Here is a 19513-nt window from a genome sequence, read left to right as displayed (position 1 = left end):
TGGGGAAATTTGAGAGAAAGACCTAGAAAGAATTATATTTATTAGGAACGATATTAAAAATTATAATTAGTTAGAAGAAACAAATACTAAAATATAAATTGAAAAATACTAAATTGCCCCTTAACTAAATCCCTAAATTTCCCCTAACCTCATCTCACATATACTCTACTACTCCATATTTTGGGTGATCAAATTAGATAAATATTTGATTAAATATATCTACTTTTAAAAACAAGAGTTTTTCATTCAGAAAATTGCCTCCTCTATTCCATTTTTCTCCTCCCAAAATAATATTTCAAATGTTCAGTTTTGTTTATATATATACTATTAAAGGATAATCAGGTTTTCTTAGGTATTATTCTCATTTCCTATCTATGTATACTCTTTTTTTTTCCTATCTATATCTGAGTATGATCTAAGCAAGTGACCCAAAAACCATCCCTATGATTGAAGATTTGAATATATGCTAACAACTGTTTTGAATTTGATTATTTAAAAATTATAATTACTTAACATGACAAAACAATAAATTTTAATTTAAGCTTATGAAAAACTTCAACTGCTATATATGTTTCATGATTGAAGGCTTTGAAGACTCACTTTAATGCTATCATTCTCCACTTTTTTGTGTTTTTAGGGAGGGAAAAAAAGAAGAAGCAAGAAGCTTTCACTTTTATTTAGAATTCATCACGATCGAGAAGCTGAAAATTATTTCCCCGGGGGTTACCATGATTGGGAGGAGTGATGAAAAAATATAGGAGATATAGGGCAATTAAGTAGTTTTAAATTTATTTTTGATGTTTGGTCTTTCTAAATTATTATAATTTTTAAGATCCTGTTTGATGAATATCATTTTTTTTCTAGATCTCTCTCTAATTTTTCCTTTTTTTAAAATTTTTCTTCATTCTATAATAAAAATAAATTAATCTTAGGATTTGGAATTGTATAATCCTAGCGATGTGACCTTTTTTGTTGTTGTTAGGCGCAGATATTTTCTTATTAGAAGCAATCTTATTTGAGGTACTATCAGACACTAAATGTGGACATCTTTTTTTTCAAGAATTCGATTCTTGATTCAATATATTGTGAAGGATTAATTCTTCCTATTAGACTCAATTCTTATCGGTTATGTGACATTGTTTAATCCCTAGTAATCCTCAAATCATAAGTCACACCAAACATCAACTTTGGCCCAATCTCTAGTCCAATCTTGATCCCTCCTTATCAATCCCACCCACCAAATGTGACCTAGGTATAGCAGGGGAAAAGGCCCAAAAAAAAAAAAGGTTTTTAAATATACTCCCGCCCATTTTTATTTTTGATGGAAAATTAATTTGCTAATACTCACAGTTTCATTCAATTTTGAGTAAAGTTTTTATAGTTGTTTTTCCTCTTTATTTCATCCTCATAGTTGGTGTTAGTCCGTCGGTCAAATAAACTTGCAAACATCATTAATATGACTTAACAAAGATGATGTGGCCTGAACAAAATCTGACTAAGCACCCTCATGTGATCATCGTTTGACTTCCAACCCAATTGATTTTAGGGCCACTCGCTACCCTGTTTTCTGCCTTGAAAAAAAGAGTAATATTTTGTGAAGCATTTGTCCCATTGGAAAAGACTGCTGGCCTATCTTATGTGTGAATACCAGATCTACTAACTTGACCCTTTGGAGTTCTCAAGAGTTACCTATGATGGTTTTAAGATAGATTAATATAAATTTCTGTATCTTAGGTTTGTTTTTATTTTGATTTTAGTTTCTCAAATTTTAAACCATGAGTTTTGGTCTCTTGAGTTTCTTTTTATTTAAAACATTAGTCTCTATAATTTAATAAAAACTTAGACTATTTTGCCTATCAGGGAACCAAAACATATGGTTTAAAACTTAAAAAACCAAAATCAAAATGAGAACAAACATAAACGACCAAATGTTATATTAACCTTTTTTAAGATTATTTCTCCAATTTCTTTTCCATTACAATTTTATTATATATTCATGAGTGAGTGAGAGCCAAGAAGCGTGTGTGTAATGTAGTCCTCATCCAAAAATTTTAGGCAAATCCAAAGAACGTTTTCCTGTATGTTCATCACAAAAGATTTTTAGATCCCAATGTACCCAATACCATATAGCTGCCAAAAAGCACTAGCCGAAAAACACAATATGTGCCGTGGCCATACCTTCATAACTCCAAATACCAAGATTCATTATAGTCCCTCCTGTGATACTCTAACCACCCATGAATTGGTTATTTCTAAACAAGTCATGAAGGGTATAAAATACATACCTTGTCTTCACACGGGGTCAAGAATAGGGTTAGAGGGATAAAAAAATGGCTAATTCATATAGAGCCATTGAACCGGCCCAACCAACAACCAAAGCTGTGCGCATTATATGGACACAAAATAAACAGCCAAGATCATTTAATATGACGATATGAACACAATACCAAGGCAAACCCATGAAAATTCCTTTTATATCAACAAAAAATGGACACCATGAAACTTTATTACACTGTAAAAAAAACTATACTATGGACTGTCTCTTTTTATTAGATTCTCTCAGGTAAAAGATTAATACTTGTTCTAGTATTTTTAGTAATAACAGAAGAATTCTATTCGTAGGAACAAAAAAAGCAAATCTATTTTATACTCGATGAGTAACAATACGCAATGGTTGGGGGTGTTGATCATATTTTATGTAAGTGTCTATATCTTTATATCATTAATATAGACATATTTGTTCATCACTTAAAGAACTAGAAAAACCTATTCGTAAGAATTTTCCTTTAGTCACTCGGTCTTCCTTTTGTGTTTATGATTTTCTTTTTAATGAATTTATTCAATTGAACAACGAATCGTTAGTCGCTTTAGGTCCACTTTAAAAATTAACCAAATTAATGCAATACAATACACGATCCGGGTCGTATTTACTTTAGGGAACCTCCAAAAAGAAATCCTAAGTAACTAAGTACAAGCAACCTAAACTATAAAAAGGATATTGATTTTACGAATTGCTAACTAAATGTCATGAATTAAATTGAAATTAAAATACTTGTTTTTGATGTTTTTGTATGAAAATGATTCAAATGAATGATGATGAAAGAAATGAAAATGAAACACACAAGTAAATAATGATAGTAATCAATCCTCCAACTCAACAATGCAAGCAATCCTCACTTCAACAGATACGGGAGTTAAAACAATGAATTAAGAATTATAATTAAACTTTTAATCCAACAACGAGCCATCTTGAATTGCCACAAAATATTTTTCAAAATCCCAACTTCCTAACTGCAACCAGAATAGCAAAATAGAATTAAGGATGCTAAAAACCAATGCTTAATTGTAACTCTTAAATACAAAAACCACATAATTAAAGCTAGCAAGAGACAATATGATCTAAGATTCCAAGCTACCTCAGAAAACCACAATATATTAACTCTAAAGTCAATGCAAATGTCATAACCACAACATAATTGAAATTAAAGCTATAAACAGTCGAATGTCAAATGCTAAACAATAATTCAGCCACAATAATCCCCAAATATAATTAGAGTAAACAATACAAATTTTTCAATGATCAGAAAAACTATCCTAAGACCTAGGAATTGTTAAACAACTATTGGACAGAAAATTGAAGTAACTAAAACTCCCCTATAAAGATCCAAGCTCCTGACATTGCTGTTGAATTAGAGAATTACAGAGTCTTAGCCACAATTTGCCATGAAGAATTCCACAATCAACATTCTGCTACGGGCTACCATGGAAGAACACTGAGAAGGTGATAGAACAGTGAGGAATCTAAAAGGAGAAGGAGCTTACAGTAAGTTGAATAGAGAAGATGGCAGTGGCTTTCGATGGAGATGGAAAAGAAGAAGATAATGGTGTTGAGCTGTAGTGAGTGCTTGCCCCTATCGAACGTCCTCTGGTCTCACTAGTTCTATCAAGCTCCTCTGATTCCAGACCGAGGAGAAGAAGAAGATGAAGGCAATAGTGATGACGGAAGATTCTATCACGCTGTCGCAATCCTCTGGACCTTCATTCTTCACACTGTCAACCTCTGCTCAACTCATCTTTGTCGCTATCTCTCTGCCACCAAGAAGATTCAACAGAGACGCAAATTGTTGGAGAACAGATCGAGTTGCATTGGTCTATCTCTCACGTTGCTGGTCTCTCGTCTTTTGTTTTGCTCGCTGTCAAGCTCTGGTCCTCTTCCTCTCTCGATCTGCTCCTTTTAGTCTTGCCTCTCTCTCTCTCTCTCTCTCTCTCTCATATTGCCGTTCTTCCTCCTGCTTGAAAGGAGATGATGATAGTTTAATGTTTTAGTCCCTCCTACCCCAAAGGAGATGATGATAGTTTAATGTTTTAGGTCAGGGAGAAAAACGCAATGTTTTGCTCCTCCTTTTTTATTATTATTATTTTTTAAAATTTATTTTTTATTATATTTTTTTTCTCCTTTTTATTTTTAAATCTCCCAAAAACCTGCACCCAAAATTCAAGAACAAGGTAGTATTAATTGTTCTTAAAGATCAATCAATCACAATTATAACAAATTTGCCCCTATTATGCACTAATTCAAGTTAAAGCACTCTAATATGAATTATACTCAAATAATCCAATTAAGGACCAATAATAATGACAAAAACCCACTAAAAAAGATATGAAAATGCATGTAAAACATAGGTTTGTCAATTGCCTTATACTTAACCTTTTGTACTCCTGGGCAAAACATCAATAAAGAAGAATCCAATAGAGATACTCAATACAAGCAAACATAAAATCGATTAGGCATGAATGTACAATTAACTCAAGCAATCTTTACTCCTAATCAATCAACAATCATATAATACTTCAGTGTAAAGAAACTAACACAAGAAACATAACAAGATAAAGGAAGAGAAATATAATAGAGCTCACATAGGGTGCAAATGTTTCACTCATCTCTCAAATGGGAAAAATTTCACTCAACCCACCTAGATTAGCACCTACCATAGCTTGTAGAGATTCTAATGTCTCCACCTTAAAGATACCTTAGACTCATGATCAAGGGGACTTGAAGAATTGTAATGTTGGAAAGCAAGGCCAAATGAATGAAATGAACTAACAAGTGAAATGCATGAGTAGTAAGGTATCAACTCAAAGTGAGCTAAAGTACAATCATGAAAGAACACCAAAGTGCAGATTTTAAACTTTTGAAACAAAAATCCTTACTCTTCAAACTATCATTGAATGCCTTATTTCAAATTTTATTCTTTTGTTGCAACTCATTTTCTTTTTCTATGACTTTCTTTCATTAGCTTTTTCTATACATTTTCTTCTCTTTATTGCCTTTTTCCATTTCTTCTCTTTTTTTTGTATTCTTTTTTTTTTTTTTTTTTTTTTTGGCATCCAAACCTAAAAAGCCAAATATATAAACATTAATGATGTACTTTTCAAAATGAAAAACCAAATGTAACTCATGCAAAAACACTTACTAAAAAGCAATGAGTGAAATGAAAGTGAAGGCTCAAATGGGTAAACAAAAGTTAAATGAAGTAGCTTATGGTTGGGTAAAGGGTTTAGAAATGAATGCCCCTATCATCCTCACAAATCTAGGTATTAATGTAGCTTTGAAAAAGAATCTAGACAAGTTCTAGAGGTTAACCAAAACTAGGTGAAAGTCACACAAGATGAGAAAGAATACACAGCTCAACAATTCTTCCATCGAGGTTTACTCCAAGATGTTTCCTCCTTAAGAATCAAGCTATGAAACAAGGTTAATAACATTGCACCATAGCCATTCTACTATGCTAACTAACTAAGAACAGAAATCACTCAAATAAAATGTAATCAAACTCAGTCGTGCAACATTCACAAGCATTATGCAAAAGGATTTTAAAAGAGATGCCCAAGGATTACAAAAGTCAAGAGTCAGCAATAGAGAAAACAGCAAATTGCCCATACAACAGTGAAGAACACTAAGGCAAGTGAAAACAGGAGGACACAAAAACCAGCAACAAAATTCACAAGCAAGAATCACCCTTAAATCATGTGATGCAATTCAGAAATCAACCAATAAGACAAATAAGAGAGCAATTATAGCAATAATACTTAGGAAATAGCAGCAAATCTAAAGGCAAAGTTTTTTTAATTTTTTTATTTTTGAATTTCAGCTCAACTCAACAATCCCTCCCCTATACTTGATCAATACATTGTCCTCAATGTAAGAAAAATAACATTATCTTAACCTAAACTCTCAGGTGAAGTGGGAGTTGTGAAGTCCGATTTGAAATCAAAGCATAACACATCACTATCACAAAAAGGAGAGAAGGGAGAGATAGGATAAGATAATATGAAATGAAAATGGACAAGTATAAATCAAGTGATCAAAAGAGATGGCAAAATCAAGAGCAAACAAAACAAACAACTACTAAACAAAAATAAATAGCTACAACTACAACTACTAGAAAAGTTCCCTCCCCCACACTTACTCCTAACTATCTCAGCAAACAGATATCAACAGCAATACAACAGAAAGTAAAGGAGTAGGGTGGAAGGGAACAACTGTGTGATCAAGGGGGTCTTTGCTCCTCGTGGTAGTGCTTTAGAAGATGGTCGTTGACTTGTGAAGCTATACCGGTCTCCTCATCTACAAGCTCTACCGTGCCAAAAGGGTATACTTTAGTAACTCTAAATGAACCTTCCCACTTGGTGACAAACTTCCTTGGCATAAGCTTCAACCGGGCCTTAAACTTTAGAACCTTGTCATCTTCATGAAACTGCTTCCTCAGAATCTATTTGTCATTAATCATTTTCAGCTTGCCTTTATAGATTCTAGCATTGTCATAGGACTCAAGTCTCATTTCTTCAAGTTCTTGGAGTTGCATCTTCTGATTGACAAGTGAAGATTTGAGATCTACATCACATGCCTTGATTGCCCAATAAGATTTGTGCTCGATCTCCATAGGTTGATGGCAAGCCTTGCCATAGAGTAACTGAAAGAGAGACATGCCTATAGGGGTCTTGTAGGCCGTCTTGTAAACCCAAAGAGCTTCCTCAAGCCTTTCACTCCAATCCTTACGGAATGGTTTCATGATCTTTTCAAGTATTTGCCTCATTTTCCGGTTAGAGACTATAGCTAACCCATTTGTTTGAGCGTGATAAGGGGTGGCAAGCTTGTGATTGAGTCAATGTTTAACTAATAGAGATTTAATGATCCTGTTGCAGAAGTGTGTTCCTTGATCACTTATGATTGCTCTTGGAATACCATACCTGTAAAAGATATGAGAGGGTAAAAACTTGGCAATCGTAGAAGCATCATCTTTTCTAGTTGGCACTGTCTCTGCCTATCAAGACACATAATCTATTGCAAGTAATATGTGTGAAAACCTAAAAGATGGAGGGAAGGCACCCATAAAGTCCATGCCCCACACATCAAAGATTTCACAAAAATGCATAGGTCTTAGAAGCATCTCATGCTTCCTACCCAAATTCCTAAACCTCTAACATTTATCACATGACTTATAGAAAGAATAAGCATCCTTAAATAGTGAAGGCTAGTAAAAACCACACTCTAAAACCCTCCTAGCAGTTCTATTAGCACTAAAATGCCCCTTGCAAGATAAAGAATGTGCAAAGGTAAGGATAGAGTGGATCTCATTGTTTGGAACACAGCATCTGATGATCTAGTCATTGTATTGCTTCCATAGGATTAGAGCATCCTAGATATAGTACCTTGTCTCCCTCTTCAGCTTATCAATTTGAAATTTAGACATAGAAAGAGGCATAAGGTCAGTGACAAGATACTTAACTATATTAGAGTACCAAGGCTCTTGAACAACTAAGGTAAAAAGTGCAGAATCAAGAAATGAGTCAATAACAAGATCAGAAGAATCAACTCCCTGTGTGCCTTTAAGTAACCAACAAAGGTGGTTAGCTACATGATTCTCTGCTCTGGCTTTATCTCTGATCTCGATATTAAACTCCTGTAATAGCAAAACCCATCTTAGCAATCTAGGTTTAGACTGAGGCTTCTTAAATAGGTACCGAACCGCTACATGATCTGTAAAAACAACCACGGAGAGTTTATCAAATATTGTCTAAACTTATCCAAAGCAAAAATAATAGCAAATAGTTCCTTCTTTGTAGAGGTGTAATTGACTTGAGCGGAATCAAGTGTGTTGGAGGCATATGCTATGACTCTAGATTGTTTCTCCTCCCTCTGTCTAAGCATGGCACCTACTACAAAGTTAATTCTAGTTAGGTGTAGTGACAATAAGAGGTGAAACAAGCATAGATTTCAAAGTGTCAAAAGCATGTCTACACTTGTCATCAAATTTAAATTCAATATCCTTTTTTAACAAGGTAGAAAGAGGCAAGACAACTTTACTAAAGTCCTTAATAAATCGCCGATCCTATATGCCCTAAGAAAGACCTCAAGTCTTTTAAACAAGTGGTATAAGGGAGGGATGAAATAACTTCAATTTTGGCTTTATCAACCTCGATCCCCTTTTGCGAGATGAGATGACCTAAGACTATCCCTCTATCAACCATGAAATGACACTTTTCAAAGTTTAAAACTAATTTCTTATCAATACACCTCTCAAGAGCCTGCTTTAGGCTATTCAAACACTCATCAAAACTCTCACCATAAACAGTGAAGTCATCCATAAAAACTTCCATGTTCTGCTCTAGAAGATCACTAAATATCACCATCATGCACCTTTGAAAAGTGCCTGGAGCGTTACACAACCCAAATGGCATCCTTCAATAAGCAAAGGTACCAAAAGGGCATGTAAAAGTAGTCCTGTCCTGATCTTCAGGAGCAATAGGCACTTGAAAATAGCTAGAAAAATTGTCTAGAAAACAATAGTGAGACTTTCCTAAAATTCTCTCCAACATCTAATCTATAAAAAGTAATGGAAAGTGGTCTTTTCTCATGGCATCATTCAACTTCCTATAATTTATACACCACAAGCATTTTGAACCCCAGTTGGAATCAGCTCATCATTCCTATTTCTCACTACTGTGATACCACTCTTCTTTGGTACTACTTATACTGGACTTACCCACTCACTATCTGATATGGGATAGATGATCCTTGCACTTAACCACTTAGAGACTTCCTTCTTAACCACATCCAGAATAAAAGGATTCAATCTCCTCTGTGGTTGTCTAATTGGCTTGGACCCTTCATTCAAAAGGATCCTGTGTGTGCAAACTGAGGGATTAATCCCTGGTATGTCCCCCAAAGACCATCCTATAGCCTCTTTATGACTCTTCAATACAGAAATCAATCTTTTCTTCAGAACTACTCAAAGAATTGGAAATAATAATAGGCAATTTAGAGTCAACACCAAGACGACATATTTCAAGTTAAGGGGAAGGGGTTTCAATTCTAAATCAGGAGTTTGCATATATAACTGAACGAACTAGTTCTTTTATGTCAAGTACATTCAATGCAAGTGACATGTCTATAGGGCTTGGGGAAGGAGATATAAACTCATCATAATGTGCATGTCCTCCACTTCCCAACTCAGTGCCACTCTTAGATAACCTACAAAAAAAAAGGATCAGTATCAATCTTATCAACAAAAACATTAAGTAAATCACAAGGAAGAGTGGGATTAGAAGTGACTAAGTCAGTAGCGAGCTTGTTGCTAGCCTCTTCTAATGTTCCAGCACCACTCAAAGGAGAAGCTACCAGTGTAGCTTGTATGACAGCTCCTTTATCATTAGTACCTGCAAAATCAATAAACTCACCTTTCTCAAGGCTATCATCAGGTGTAATATTCAAAGTAGGATCATGGTTAAGACAAGATTATACATTAAAATCATCAGAGATGGAAAGGAGGCGATCAACTTCTAAATAGTTAATGTACACCACGTCACCATAACATAAGCAAAAAGAAGAAGAATGAGGGGTAGATAAACAAGTAAATACCTCATCATGCTTAACAATCTCATCATACCAGTCATGTTCATGCATCTCAAATTCATGCAAATCATCAACATCATTAACAACACAATCAATCAAATTAACACCCAAGTAAGAGCTTTCTACATAACCTTGACTCATAGCATCAGAAATGTTGAATGTAATCTGTTGGTCCCCAAAGCCCATAGTAATGACCCTATCTTTCACATTAATTATGGTTTGGGCTATTCTATGGAAAGGTATTCCTAGAATCAAAGTGCTATCGGCTTTAATCTCATCAGTCATGTCTAGCACATAGAAGTCAGCAGGGAACACAAGACCCTGTACTTGCACAAGAACGTCCTCAAGAAAGTCTTTAGGGTGTCTCACAATCCTATCAGCTGGACCTAGCACAATACTGGTGTCTTTTAAGACAATAATACCTAAAATCTCATAAATAGAGGTAGGCATAACATTTATGGCTGCACTTAAGTTTAGTAAGGCATGTGAAATGTTTGTTTTGCCTATAGTGCAAGGCATAGTATAGGAACCCGGGTCTTTACACTTAATAGGTAACTGTGGCTTGAAGATAGCACTGACACTAGACCCTAGTTGGATTCTCTCACTATGCCTATACTTCCTCTTGTTTGTACATAGATCTTTCAAAAACTTAGCACACTTGGGCATTTTCTTAATCAAATCAAGTAATGGTATATTAACCTCATGTTTGCTAAACATTTCAAAAAACTCATCATTATTTTTCTTTTCAACAACATTCTTACTCATTAGATAGGAATGAGGAAAGGGCAAATAAAAAATGTTTACCTAATCACCTTTTGTAGGTGATCCTTTCTCCATTGGCCTTTACTTAGCAGCTTCAGACTCCCTTTTCTCTTGAGCCAATGATTGCTTAAGGATGTCTTGAGTGGTTTTAGAAGGAGGAGACTCAACTTCTATCTCTTCATCAACCGGTTCTTCATCCTTATCATCATCTTTGAATTGCACTTTCTTAGCACCAATTTATTTACCACTTTTTAATGTAATTACAGTCAAAGATTTAGGATTTATCACCATGTTGGAAGGCATTGAACCACTAGCCTTAGCTTGCTATTCACTCATACCATTTGACAACTTAGGGACGTAAGAAGTCAAATTAGAGGTTCCAGTTTCCCATTCCTCCATCCTATTCTCTAGGGCTGCAAATCTAGCTTCAGATTTAGCTTCAGACTTAGATATGTGCTCACTTATTGCCTCAATGCCCTTGAGTATTCGAGAGAACCGTTCATCATCTTTAGACTACGGTTGCTGGAGGGTAAGCATGGCTCTAGAGGATTCTCCTTGTACCCTCCATAGTAAGATTGAGCTTGGTTAACCATGTTCCCTTGAAACCCTTCTTGAACTTGCCTATTGTCATCTCCTCCCCATCAGAAATTTTGATTAGCTTTCCACCATTCATTATATGTATTTGAGTATGGGTTCTATTGTTTAGATTGATTAGCCCTTCCTTGATACATGACAGAAACTTCCTCATATCTATGAGGGTAAGCAACAAGGATATGCATAATGGAACTACAATGCTCACAACTAGATACAGCCATCTCTGTGGAATTAGGATTCTGAGTGTCAATAGGGGGAGTATGAGACGCAAGATTATTCAACTGTGTAGTCAAAGCAGCAATTTGAGAAGTGAATGTGTCCAATTAAGGAATGTGGACTGAAAAAATATTATAATATGCATCGCATTAACACTTTTAGACTCCTTGATGCTATATTGTTGATGGTTCAAGGCCATTTTCTTAATAAGTTCCCATGCCTCATCAGCAGTTAAATCAATGAGAGAACCCCTAGAAGCAGCATCCAATATCCCCTTGTCCTGGGTCTATCATAAAAGTATTAGACTAACTATTCATCTGGAATCTGATGGTATGGACATCTAGAAAGCAAGTCTTGAAAATGGTTCCAGTAGTCATAAAGTAACTCATCATAGTCTTGCTTTGCATAGTGGATCTCTTTTCTCAATGTGAAAGTCTAAGAAACGGGGAAATATTTCTCCAAGAATGCTTTTTTGAGGTTGTTCCAATTAGGTAGGCATCTGCCATGTGGCTAGGCAAGCTCATATACTATTCTCGCACTTTGCTCTCTAAAGACAAATGGAATACCTTCCAAACAACCTCATCTAGACTAGCCCCAATCGGCTTCATGCTAGAGCATACCATGGATAGATATTTCAGATGATTGTACGGGTCCTCACCTGTCAAACCATAGAATTTAGGCAAAGAATTAAGTAGTGGACCTTTAATTTCAAAATTGACATCAAATTAGGTCATGCAACATTGAAAGGATCATAATTTGCATCAGAAGTAGTGGCTTCCCTAATGGTTCTTCTTCTAGGGTTACCTCCATTATTCTCACCTACTCTATCACATTCCCTATTATGTCCATTGCCCCCTGCCATTACCACCATTGGGATTGTTAACAGTTTCCATTATGTCACCTAAGTCAACCACTAAATCTAGACCAATTGAATTGTCTAGTTCAACCTCAGGATCACCAGAAGCACTAAATTCACTAGAGGACAAGTTAGACTCATGTGAAAGATTTTCCTCTTCAAATATAATCTCACTATCCCTTTCTACCCTTGGGTCTAGTCTAGCTTTCCTTAAAGAACTTTGAAGCTCAAGATTGGAAGGAACTAGGGTTTTAGACCTACCCTTTCTTGGCATAAACAATCAACCAATCAAAAGCAAAGTGCAAAAATGACTTGCACAACAAGATTCAAGTAAAAACATATGAATGGAAGAGTGCAAGTGTACAAGTATGAGAATGTATGAGTATGATGTGTGAATGTATGGTATGGATGTATATACACTCAACAGTGTATGAAGAAATATGGGGATATGCACAAGCAAAATCTCAAGCAAGCTTTGTAGCACTTCAACAATAGTTTTCAAAAGCTTCTTGCAATTCCATTATGAACAATTTCATGCTTCAGACCATTGAAAACGAATGTCAAGTCATCAAGTTCAAAATTGTGCCTATACACTCAAAATCTTTCAAGCTTAGAATCAATGCATGAAATGAGTGTCAAAGCTTCTAGCAAAATGCACAAGTATGTTTAAAACCAATCAAGAAAATTCCAAGAAAATGAAACATGCGATGAATGAAAGGACCTAAATACTTCTTTGTTTTAGTTTTCAATGCAATTATATGATGCCAAATGCTAAAACTATGCAATACTAACTAAAATGCAAATGAATGAAAATTCAAGATATTTAATTTATTTTTGAAAAAATTTCTATGCAAATGAAAGAAATGCTATGAAAAACCAAAAACAAATGCAAACTATTTAATAATGCAAAAACTAAAAGGCTCAAGACCAAGTCAACCAAAATTTGACACTTAGTTACTAGGAAACCAATTTCTTGGCTCCCTAGCAATGACGCCACTTGAAGAACAAATCATTAGTCGCCTTAGGTCTACTTCAAAAATTAACCAAATTAATACAGTACAGTACATGAGCCAGGTCGTATTCACTTTAAGGAAACTCTGATTTCACTTTAAGGAAACTCTGAAAAGAAATCCTAAGTAACTAAGTACAAGCAACCTAAACCATAAAAAAGATCTTGATTTGACAAATTTCTAACTAAATGTCATGAATTAAATTGAAATTAAAATACTTGTTTTTTATTTTTTTGTATGAAAATGATTAAAATGAATGATGATGAAAGAAAGCAATCCTCACTTCAACAGATACGGGAGTTAAAGCAATGAATTAAGAATTATAATTAAGTTTTTAATCCAACAACCAAGCCACCTCGAATTGCCACAAAATATTTTCCAAAATCCCAACTTTCTAACTACAACCAGAATAGCAAAATGAAATTAAGGATACTAAAAACCAATGCTTAATTGTAACTCTTAAATACAAAACAATATAATTAAAGCTACTAAGAGACAATATGGTCCAAGATTCCAAGTTACCTTAGAAAATCACAATATATTAACTCCAAAGTCAGTGCAGATGTCATAACCACAACATTATAATTGAAATTAAAGTTATAAACAGCCCAATGTCAAATGCTAAACAATAATTCAGCCATAATAATCTCCAAATATAATCAGAGTAAACAATACAAATTTTTCAATAATCAGAAAAACTATCCTAAGAAGTAGGAATTATTAAACAACTATTGGACAAGAAATTAAAGTAACTAAAACTCCCCTGTAAAAATCCAAGCTCTAGTTATTACTGTTGAATTGAAGAATTACAGAGTCTTACCCACAATTTGCCATGAAGAATTCCACAATCAACATTCTACTACGGGCTGCCATGGAAGAACATTGAGAAGGTGATAGAACAGTGAGGAATCTAAAAGGAGAAGGAGCTGAAGGTAAGTTGAACGGAGAAGATGGCGGTGGCTTTGGATGGAGATGGAAAAGAAGAAGATAATGGTGTCGAGCTGTGGTAAGTGCTTGCCCCTGTCACACGTCCTTTGGTCTCACTAGTTCTATTGAGCTCCTCTAATTCCAGACCAAGGAGAAGAAGAAGATAAAGGCGATAGTGATGATGGAAGATTCTACCACGTTGTCACAATCTTCTGGACCTTCGTTCTTCACGCCGTCGACTGCTGCTTAACTTGTCTTTGTCGCGATCTCTCTGCCACCAGGAAGATTCAACAGAGATGCAAATTGGTGGAGAACAAATCGAGCTCCTCCGGTTTGTCTCTCACATTGCAAGTCTATGGTCCTTCGTTCTACTCGCTGTCGAGCTCTAGTCCTCTTCCTCTCTCAGTCTACTCCTTCTAGTCTCGCCTCTCTCTCTCTCTCTCTCTCTCTCTTAGGTGTTGCCGTTCTCCCTCCTGCCTGAAAGGAGATGATGATGGTTTAATGTTTTAGGTTGCGTTTTGCTCCCCCTTATTTTTATTATTTTTCTTTTTTAAAATTTATTTTTTTATTATATTTTTTCTCTTTTTTTAATTTTCATTTTTATTTTTAAATCTCCCAAAAACCTGCATCCAAAATTCAAGAATAAGGTAGTATTAATTGTCTTTAAAGATCAATCAATCACAATTATGACAAATTTGCCCCTATTATGCACTAATTCAAATTGAAGCACTCAAATATGAATTATACTCAAATAATGCAATTAAGAACAAATAATAATGACAAAAACCCGCTAAAAAGATATGAAAATGCATGTAAAACATAGGTTTTTCATCAATCTATATTCAATCTATAAATAAAATATGATAAAGACTAATCATTATTAAGTAATAAACCTACTGTTACGTTTCCGCATCAAGCGAGGGAAAAAAAAAGGTGAACGACACATGAGTACACATTACTTATCTTTCTCTGCTTCTGCGTAGAGTTTGAAAAAGTGACTGAGTTATTAATTTTTTTTTGAAAAAAATAATTTTAATCATATATAAACTGATCATTGAAAAAAAGAGTAACGAAAATTTTTCAAATTTCCATAGTTGAGCCAAAGGATCGCTCCCTTTTCGTACCTTCAAACATTATCAATCGAGATAACTCCTGTGGGTGCATGTTTGTTCGAAGTAATTCTTACCAATTTGTAAAAACATGTTTTTCTGCAACATTTGTTAAAAACAAAAAAATTGAAATGATATAAACTTAAAACTAGCTAGAGTTTGCAGTCTTCCACAAACGAACATACACCCAACTCAGAAATTTTAAACCCATCAATTGTTATCTATTATCAATTATATAAATACTAGTATATACTTTAAACCCACATGAAATTGGTAAGAATTTCCTAAATATTGTGTACACAATTTGCTCAAAACTTCTACTTAACTAATATATATATATATATATATATATATTGCTGAAAATAATTGAATTCGATGGCTAAAGTGATTACAGGCAAAAGTTCTATCACCATTTATAAAAAATTTTAATATATGTAGATTGTAAAAAAAAAAAAATTTTAATTTCAGTGAAACATGTTGAAATATTCTTGTAAATAGTCATTCAACAAGCCACAAAGACAGATAAAAAAGAAAGGAACTCCAGAGTCTCGATTAAATTCCTGCTTGCCAAAGCCACGAAAGTAACCAGCGGGATCATGTTCGAAGTTATCTCTGTAAATACGATAATCCATAAACACCAAACCTTAACCCTATATTTGGTATGAGGGGAAAAAAATTTTAATAAGCTCAATTTAAAAAATTAGAGAAGTGGAGTTATGAAATTTTGATAAAAATAAAATGTAAGATAAAAAAGCAAGTAATATTAGTTAAAAGCTTTTAACTCTATTTCTCTAACTTTTTGAATAGAGCTCATTAAAAAATTTTCTTCCTTCTCTTTTGTTCTATTTCCCTCGTACCAAATCAGACTCTAAGAAAACTGTAACCATGCAGCAACAATTAAAAAACCGAGTAGTAAGAAATACAATCAAAATGTAACGATGTGATGCTATCAAGTAAGCAACTTCTGTTGTGGCAATTAAATCAAACTAAAATCAAGTTACATCAATAGCACTTTAACTGAAAAGAGGATAATAAGAGGAGGAAAATAGGAACTCGAGGAGGCATATTACATCCAAACAAAAGAGAAACTCCATAATCATTGAGGGTATTTTATGCAAATCATTTTTCATGAAAAGAACTTTTTCTTATTTCACTTAATTCACATTGGTCCAACTTAATTTCAATGGCTTTGATTTTTCTAAAACTCTCCCACTCATGAGAACCATTAGATCATTTTCCCCCCAAAAACCCTAGTTTCCTCTATCTGGCTTATTTTATGTTGGGCATCTACTGAGAAAATTCACTTTTTAAATGTTACAAGATAAAATTCTTTGCACATGTTTACCTTATATAAAATTACTTAAAATAAGCTAAAATAACAACCAATAGCCACCACTTCCTTTCATGGTTGTCCACTCCATTCTCCATTTTACTTGACCAAACAATTCCACTCACGTCTCATTCACACCATCATCTTCCACTCGCCATTTCTATTATACTGTGCCTCTCGCAAACACTCACACACCATCATCTTCCACTCGCCATTTCTATTATACTGTGCCTCTCGCAAACACTCACACACCATCCATCTTCTCCCACTGCTCGTCATTCACCTCTTGACCAATTTCTCTTGTGGCCGTGGCTTCTAAGAAAGTTGGAGAAGACACTTGATGGAAGCTTGACCTAACTTGGAAGGCAACTTGGAATGAATATGGAGGAAGCTAGAAAGCCTAGCACTTGCAGTTGAAGATAGTAAGGGAGTGATTTTTCATTTATTTTTTGGTTCAAGAGTTTAGGATTATTTAGTTTAAGTTTCAAATTCGATTGCCTAAATCTAGTTATTGGATGTAAACACTTTTGATTCTTGGATTGGAGTGGATTATTTATTTTTATTTCACATAGATATTAGTATTTTAAACTTTAGTTTAGATCTATTCTGTTGCATAATTTATTACTTAAATTTAAATATAAAGAAAACCCATAATTGCTCCTTGAAAATAATGACTTAGATTACTCTAAACTACAAAATTATTTTGGATCTTCGTTTAATTCTGTATTTTAGCCAGGTCAAATAAGCATTACCGCTAGTTTAATTCCAAGGTGGAAGTGCGAAAGGATGAGTGGTGGTTTACAAGATATTATCAATCTTAATAATGATGATGTAGATTTCGTATCTGGGAGTGATTGATTAACATAAAAAGTACTTTTACATAACTCAAGACAAAATTCATCTCATATACTTACTTCGTATAATGTAAGATTACGTTTAAAATTATGGTTGGTTGTCATCGAAACATAAGGTTCCATAAACAAGATAAAATAGAAATGACCCATCGAAGATTTTGAGCATTAACTTCTTCCTCAACAATAGCGTTGTTGGCGTCTCAAAACTTCTATATAAATCTGATTATTTTCTTCAATATATGCATCCTGCACTACCATGGCTGCAGAAAACTCTAAAACCTCTTATCTTACTGCTCTTCCCAAGAACCACCAAGAAGCTAATGAAGACCTCTCCCAAGAATTCCAAGATCTCATTGCCACCTTACCCATTAAATTGGATAGTCTTGAAAGCCCGCTATATCAGTACCAAGGCTTCTGGATTCCCCAGAGGCTAATGCAAGGAGTCCTCAAATGTCAGAACCACTTCGAAGCTTGCGACGCTGATATACTCCTTGCTGCTACCTCACCAAAATCTGGCACTACATGGCTTAAAGCCTCACTTTTGCCATCATCAACCGTGAGGCACACAATAATCCCAGCCCAATCCTCACTACTAACCCTCATATTCTCGTTCCTTTCTTGGAAGGTGAGCTGCTGCAACAAGGAAACATGTTGAATCTGAGTTCATTTTCGTCTCTGAGGATCTATGCATCTCATATCCCATATGATTTGTTGCCAGAGTCCATGAAGCAGTTGGGGTGCAAGATAGTGTACTTGTGTACAAACCCTAAGGACCTATTTGTTGTAGTAGCTTCATCGATGTTACCTACCAAATAAAAGGCTTGTTCAGGAAGACCATCTAATTCTCCAGAAAGAATCAATTTAAACCCTCTAATTGTTTCTGCTAGACCAACATATTTCCCCGGCAAACTGGTAATTCTCCAGAAACGCTCAATTTTTCGTGCTCTTGCTACAGTTGAGCGATCCTCTTCAGATAATTTGTCTAACCCAAGGTTAGCTATAATGTCCTGAAGTTCTTTGTAACGTTGTAAAGTTTGTTTAACTCTTTACACAGTTTCATAGTGTTCTTCGCCAACGATCCGAGGTTGTAGCATAGTTGACGTTGAATCTAAAGGATCTACTGCTGGATAGATACCTTTGGCAGCTAATCCTCTTGATAGTACAGTAGTAGCATCTAAATGGGCAAATGTCGTGGCAGGAGCAGGATCGGTCAAATCGTCTGCAGGTACATAAACTGCTTGAATAGAAGTTATGGACCCTTCTTTGGTAGAAGTAATTCTTTCTTGTAAAGAACCCATTTCGGTACTAAGGGTGGGTTGATAACCCATAGCGGAAGGCATTCGACCCAATAAGGCGGATACTTCGGATCCCGCTTGGAAAAATTAGAAGATATTGTCGATAAATAGAAGTACGTCTTGTTTATTGAGATCTCGAAAATATTCCGCCATAGTTAGGGCAGTTAAACCTACTCTCATACGAGCTCTCATTTGACCGTAGACTAGAGCTACTTTTGATTTTGCAATATTTTGTTCATTAATTACTCCAGATTCTTTCATTTCCATGTAAAAGATCATTTCCCTCACGAGTACGTTCACCTACTCCCCCAAATACGGATACACCCCCATGAGTTTTGGCAATGTTATTGATCAATTCCATAATGAGTACTGTTTTACCCACCCCAACTCCACCGAAAAGTCCTATTTTTCCTTCATGGCGATAAGGAGCTAAAAGATCTACTACTTTAATTCCTGTTTCAAACATGGATAATTTTGTATCTAACTGTATAAAGGCAGGCGCGGATCTATGAATAGGAGATGTTGTGCGGGTATCTACAGGACCTAAATTATCAATAGGTTCTCCAAGCACGTTGAAAATTCGTCCTAGAGTTGCTCCACCGACTGGAACACTTAGAGGAGCTCCCGTGTCAATCACTTCCATT

At 34.9% G+C, this 19513-nt stretch overlaps 1 protein-coding gene across 1 annotated transcript; it reads right to left on the bottom strand.

Moving 5' to 3' along the window:
• Nucleotides 1-6551: 6551 nt before the first annotated feature.
• LOC114758641 (uncharacterized) lies at nucleotides 6552-7097 on the bottom strand. The gene is made up of 2 exons (XM_028947705.1): nucleotides 6909-7097; nucleotides 6552-6773 (listed from the first exon to the last, which is right to left on the bottom strand). The coding sequence occupies exons 1-2, from the start codon at nucleotides 7095-7097 to the stop codon at nucleotides 6552-6554; spliced, it is 411 nt and encodes a 136-aa protein (XP_028803538.1).
• Nucleotides 7098-19513: the final 12416 nt, after the last annotated feature.

Source organism: Neltuma alba, unplaced genomic scaffold (assembly GCF_004799145.2).
Source record: "Neltuma alba isolate B1F8T4 unplaced genomic scaffold, ASM479914v2 tig00010740_pilon, whole genome shotgun sequence".
NCBI lineage: Eukaryota > Viridiplantae > Streptophyta > Magnoliopsida > Fabales > Fabaceae > Neltuma > Neltuma alba.
Note: the sequence above shows the minus strand (reverse complement) of the source record. Positions and strands in the feature narration are given on the sequence as shown.

Excerpts from the sequence above, each read along its gene's own strand:
- LOC114758641 (XM_028947705.1), bottom strand. The coding sequence starts at position 7,097 with ATGAGGCAAATACTTGAAAAGATCATGAAACCATTCCGTAAGGATTGG. Across the intron at positions 6,774-6,908 it reads AATCTTATTGGGCAATCAAG|ATTCTGAGGAAGCAGTTTCA; the intron begins GCATGTGATGTA and ends AATGACAAATAG.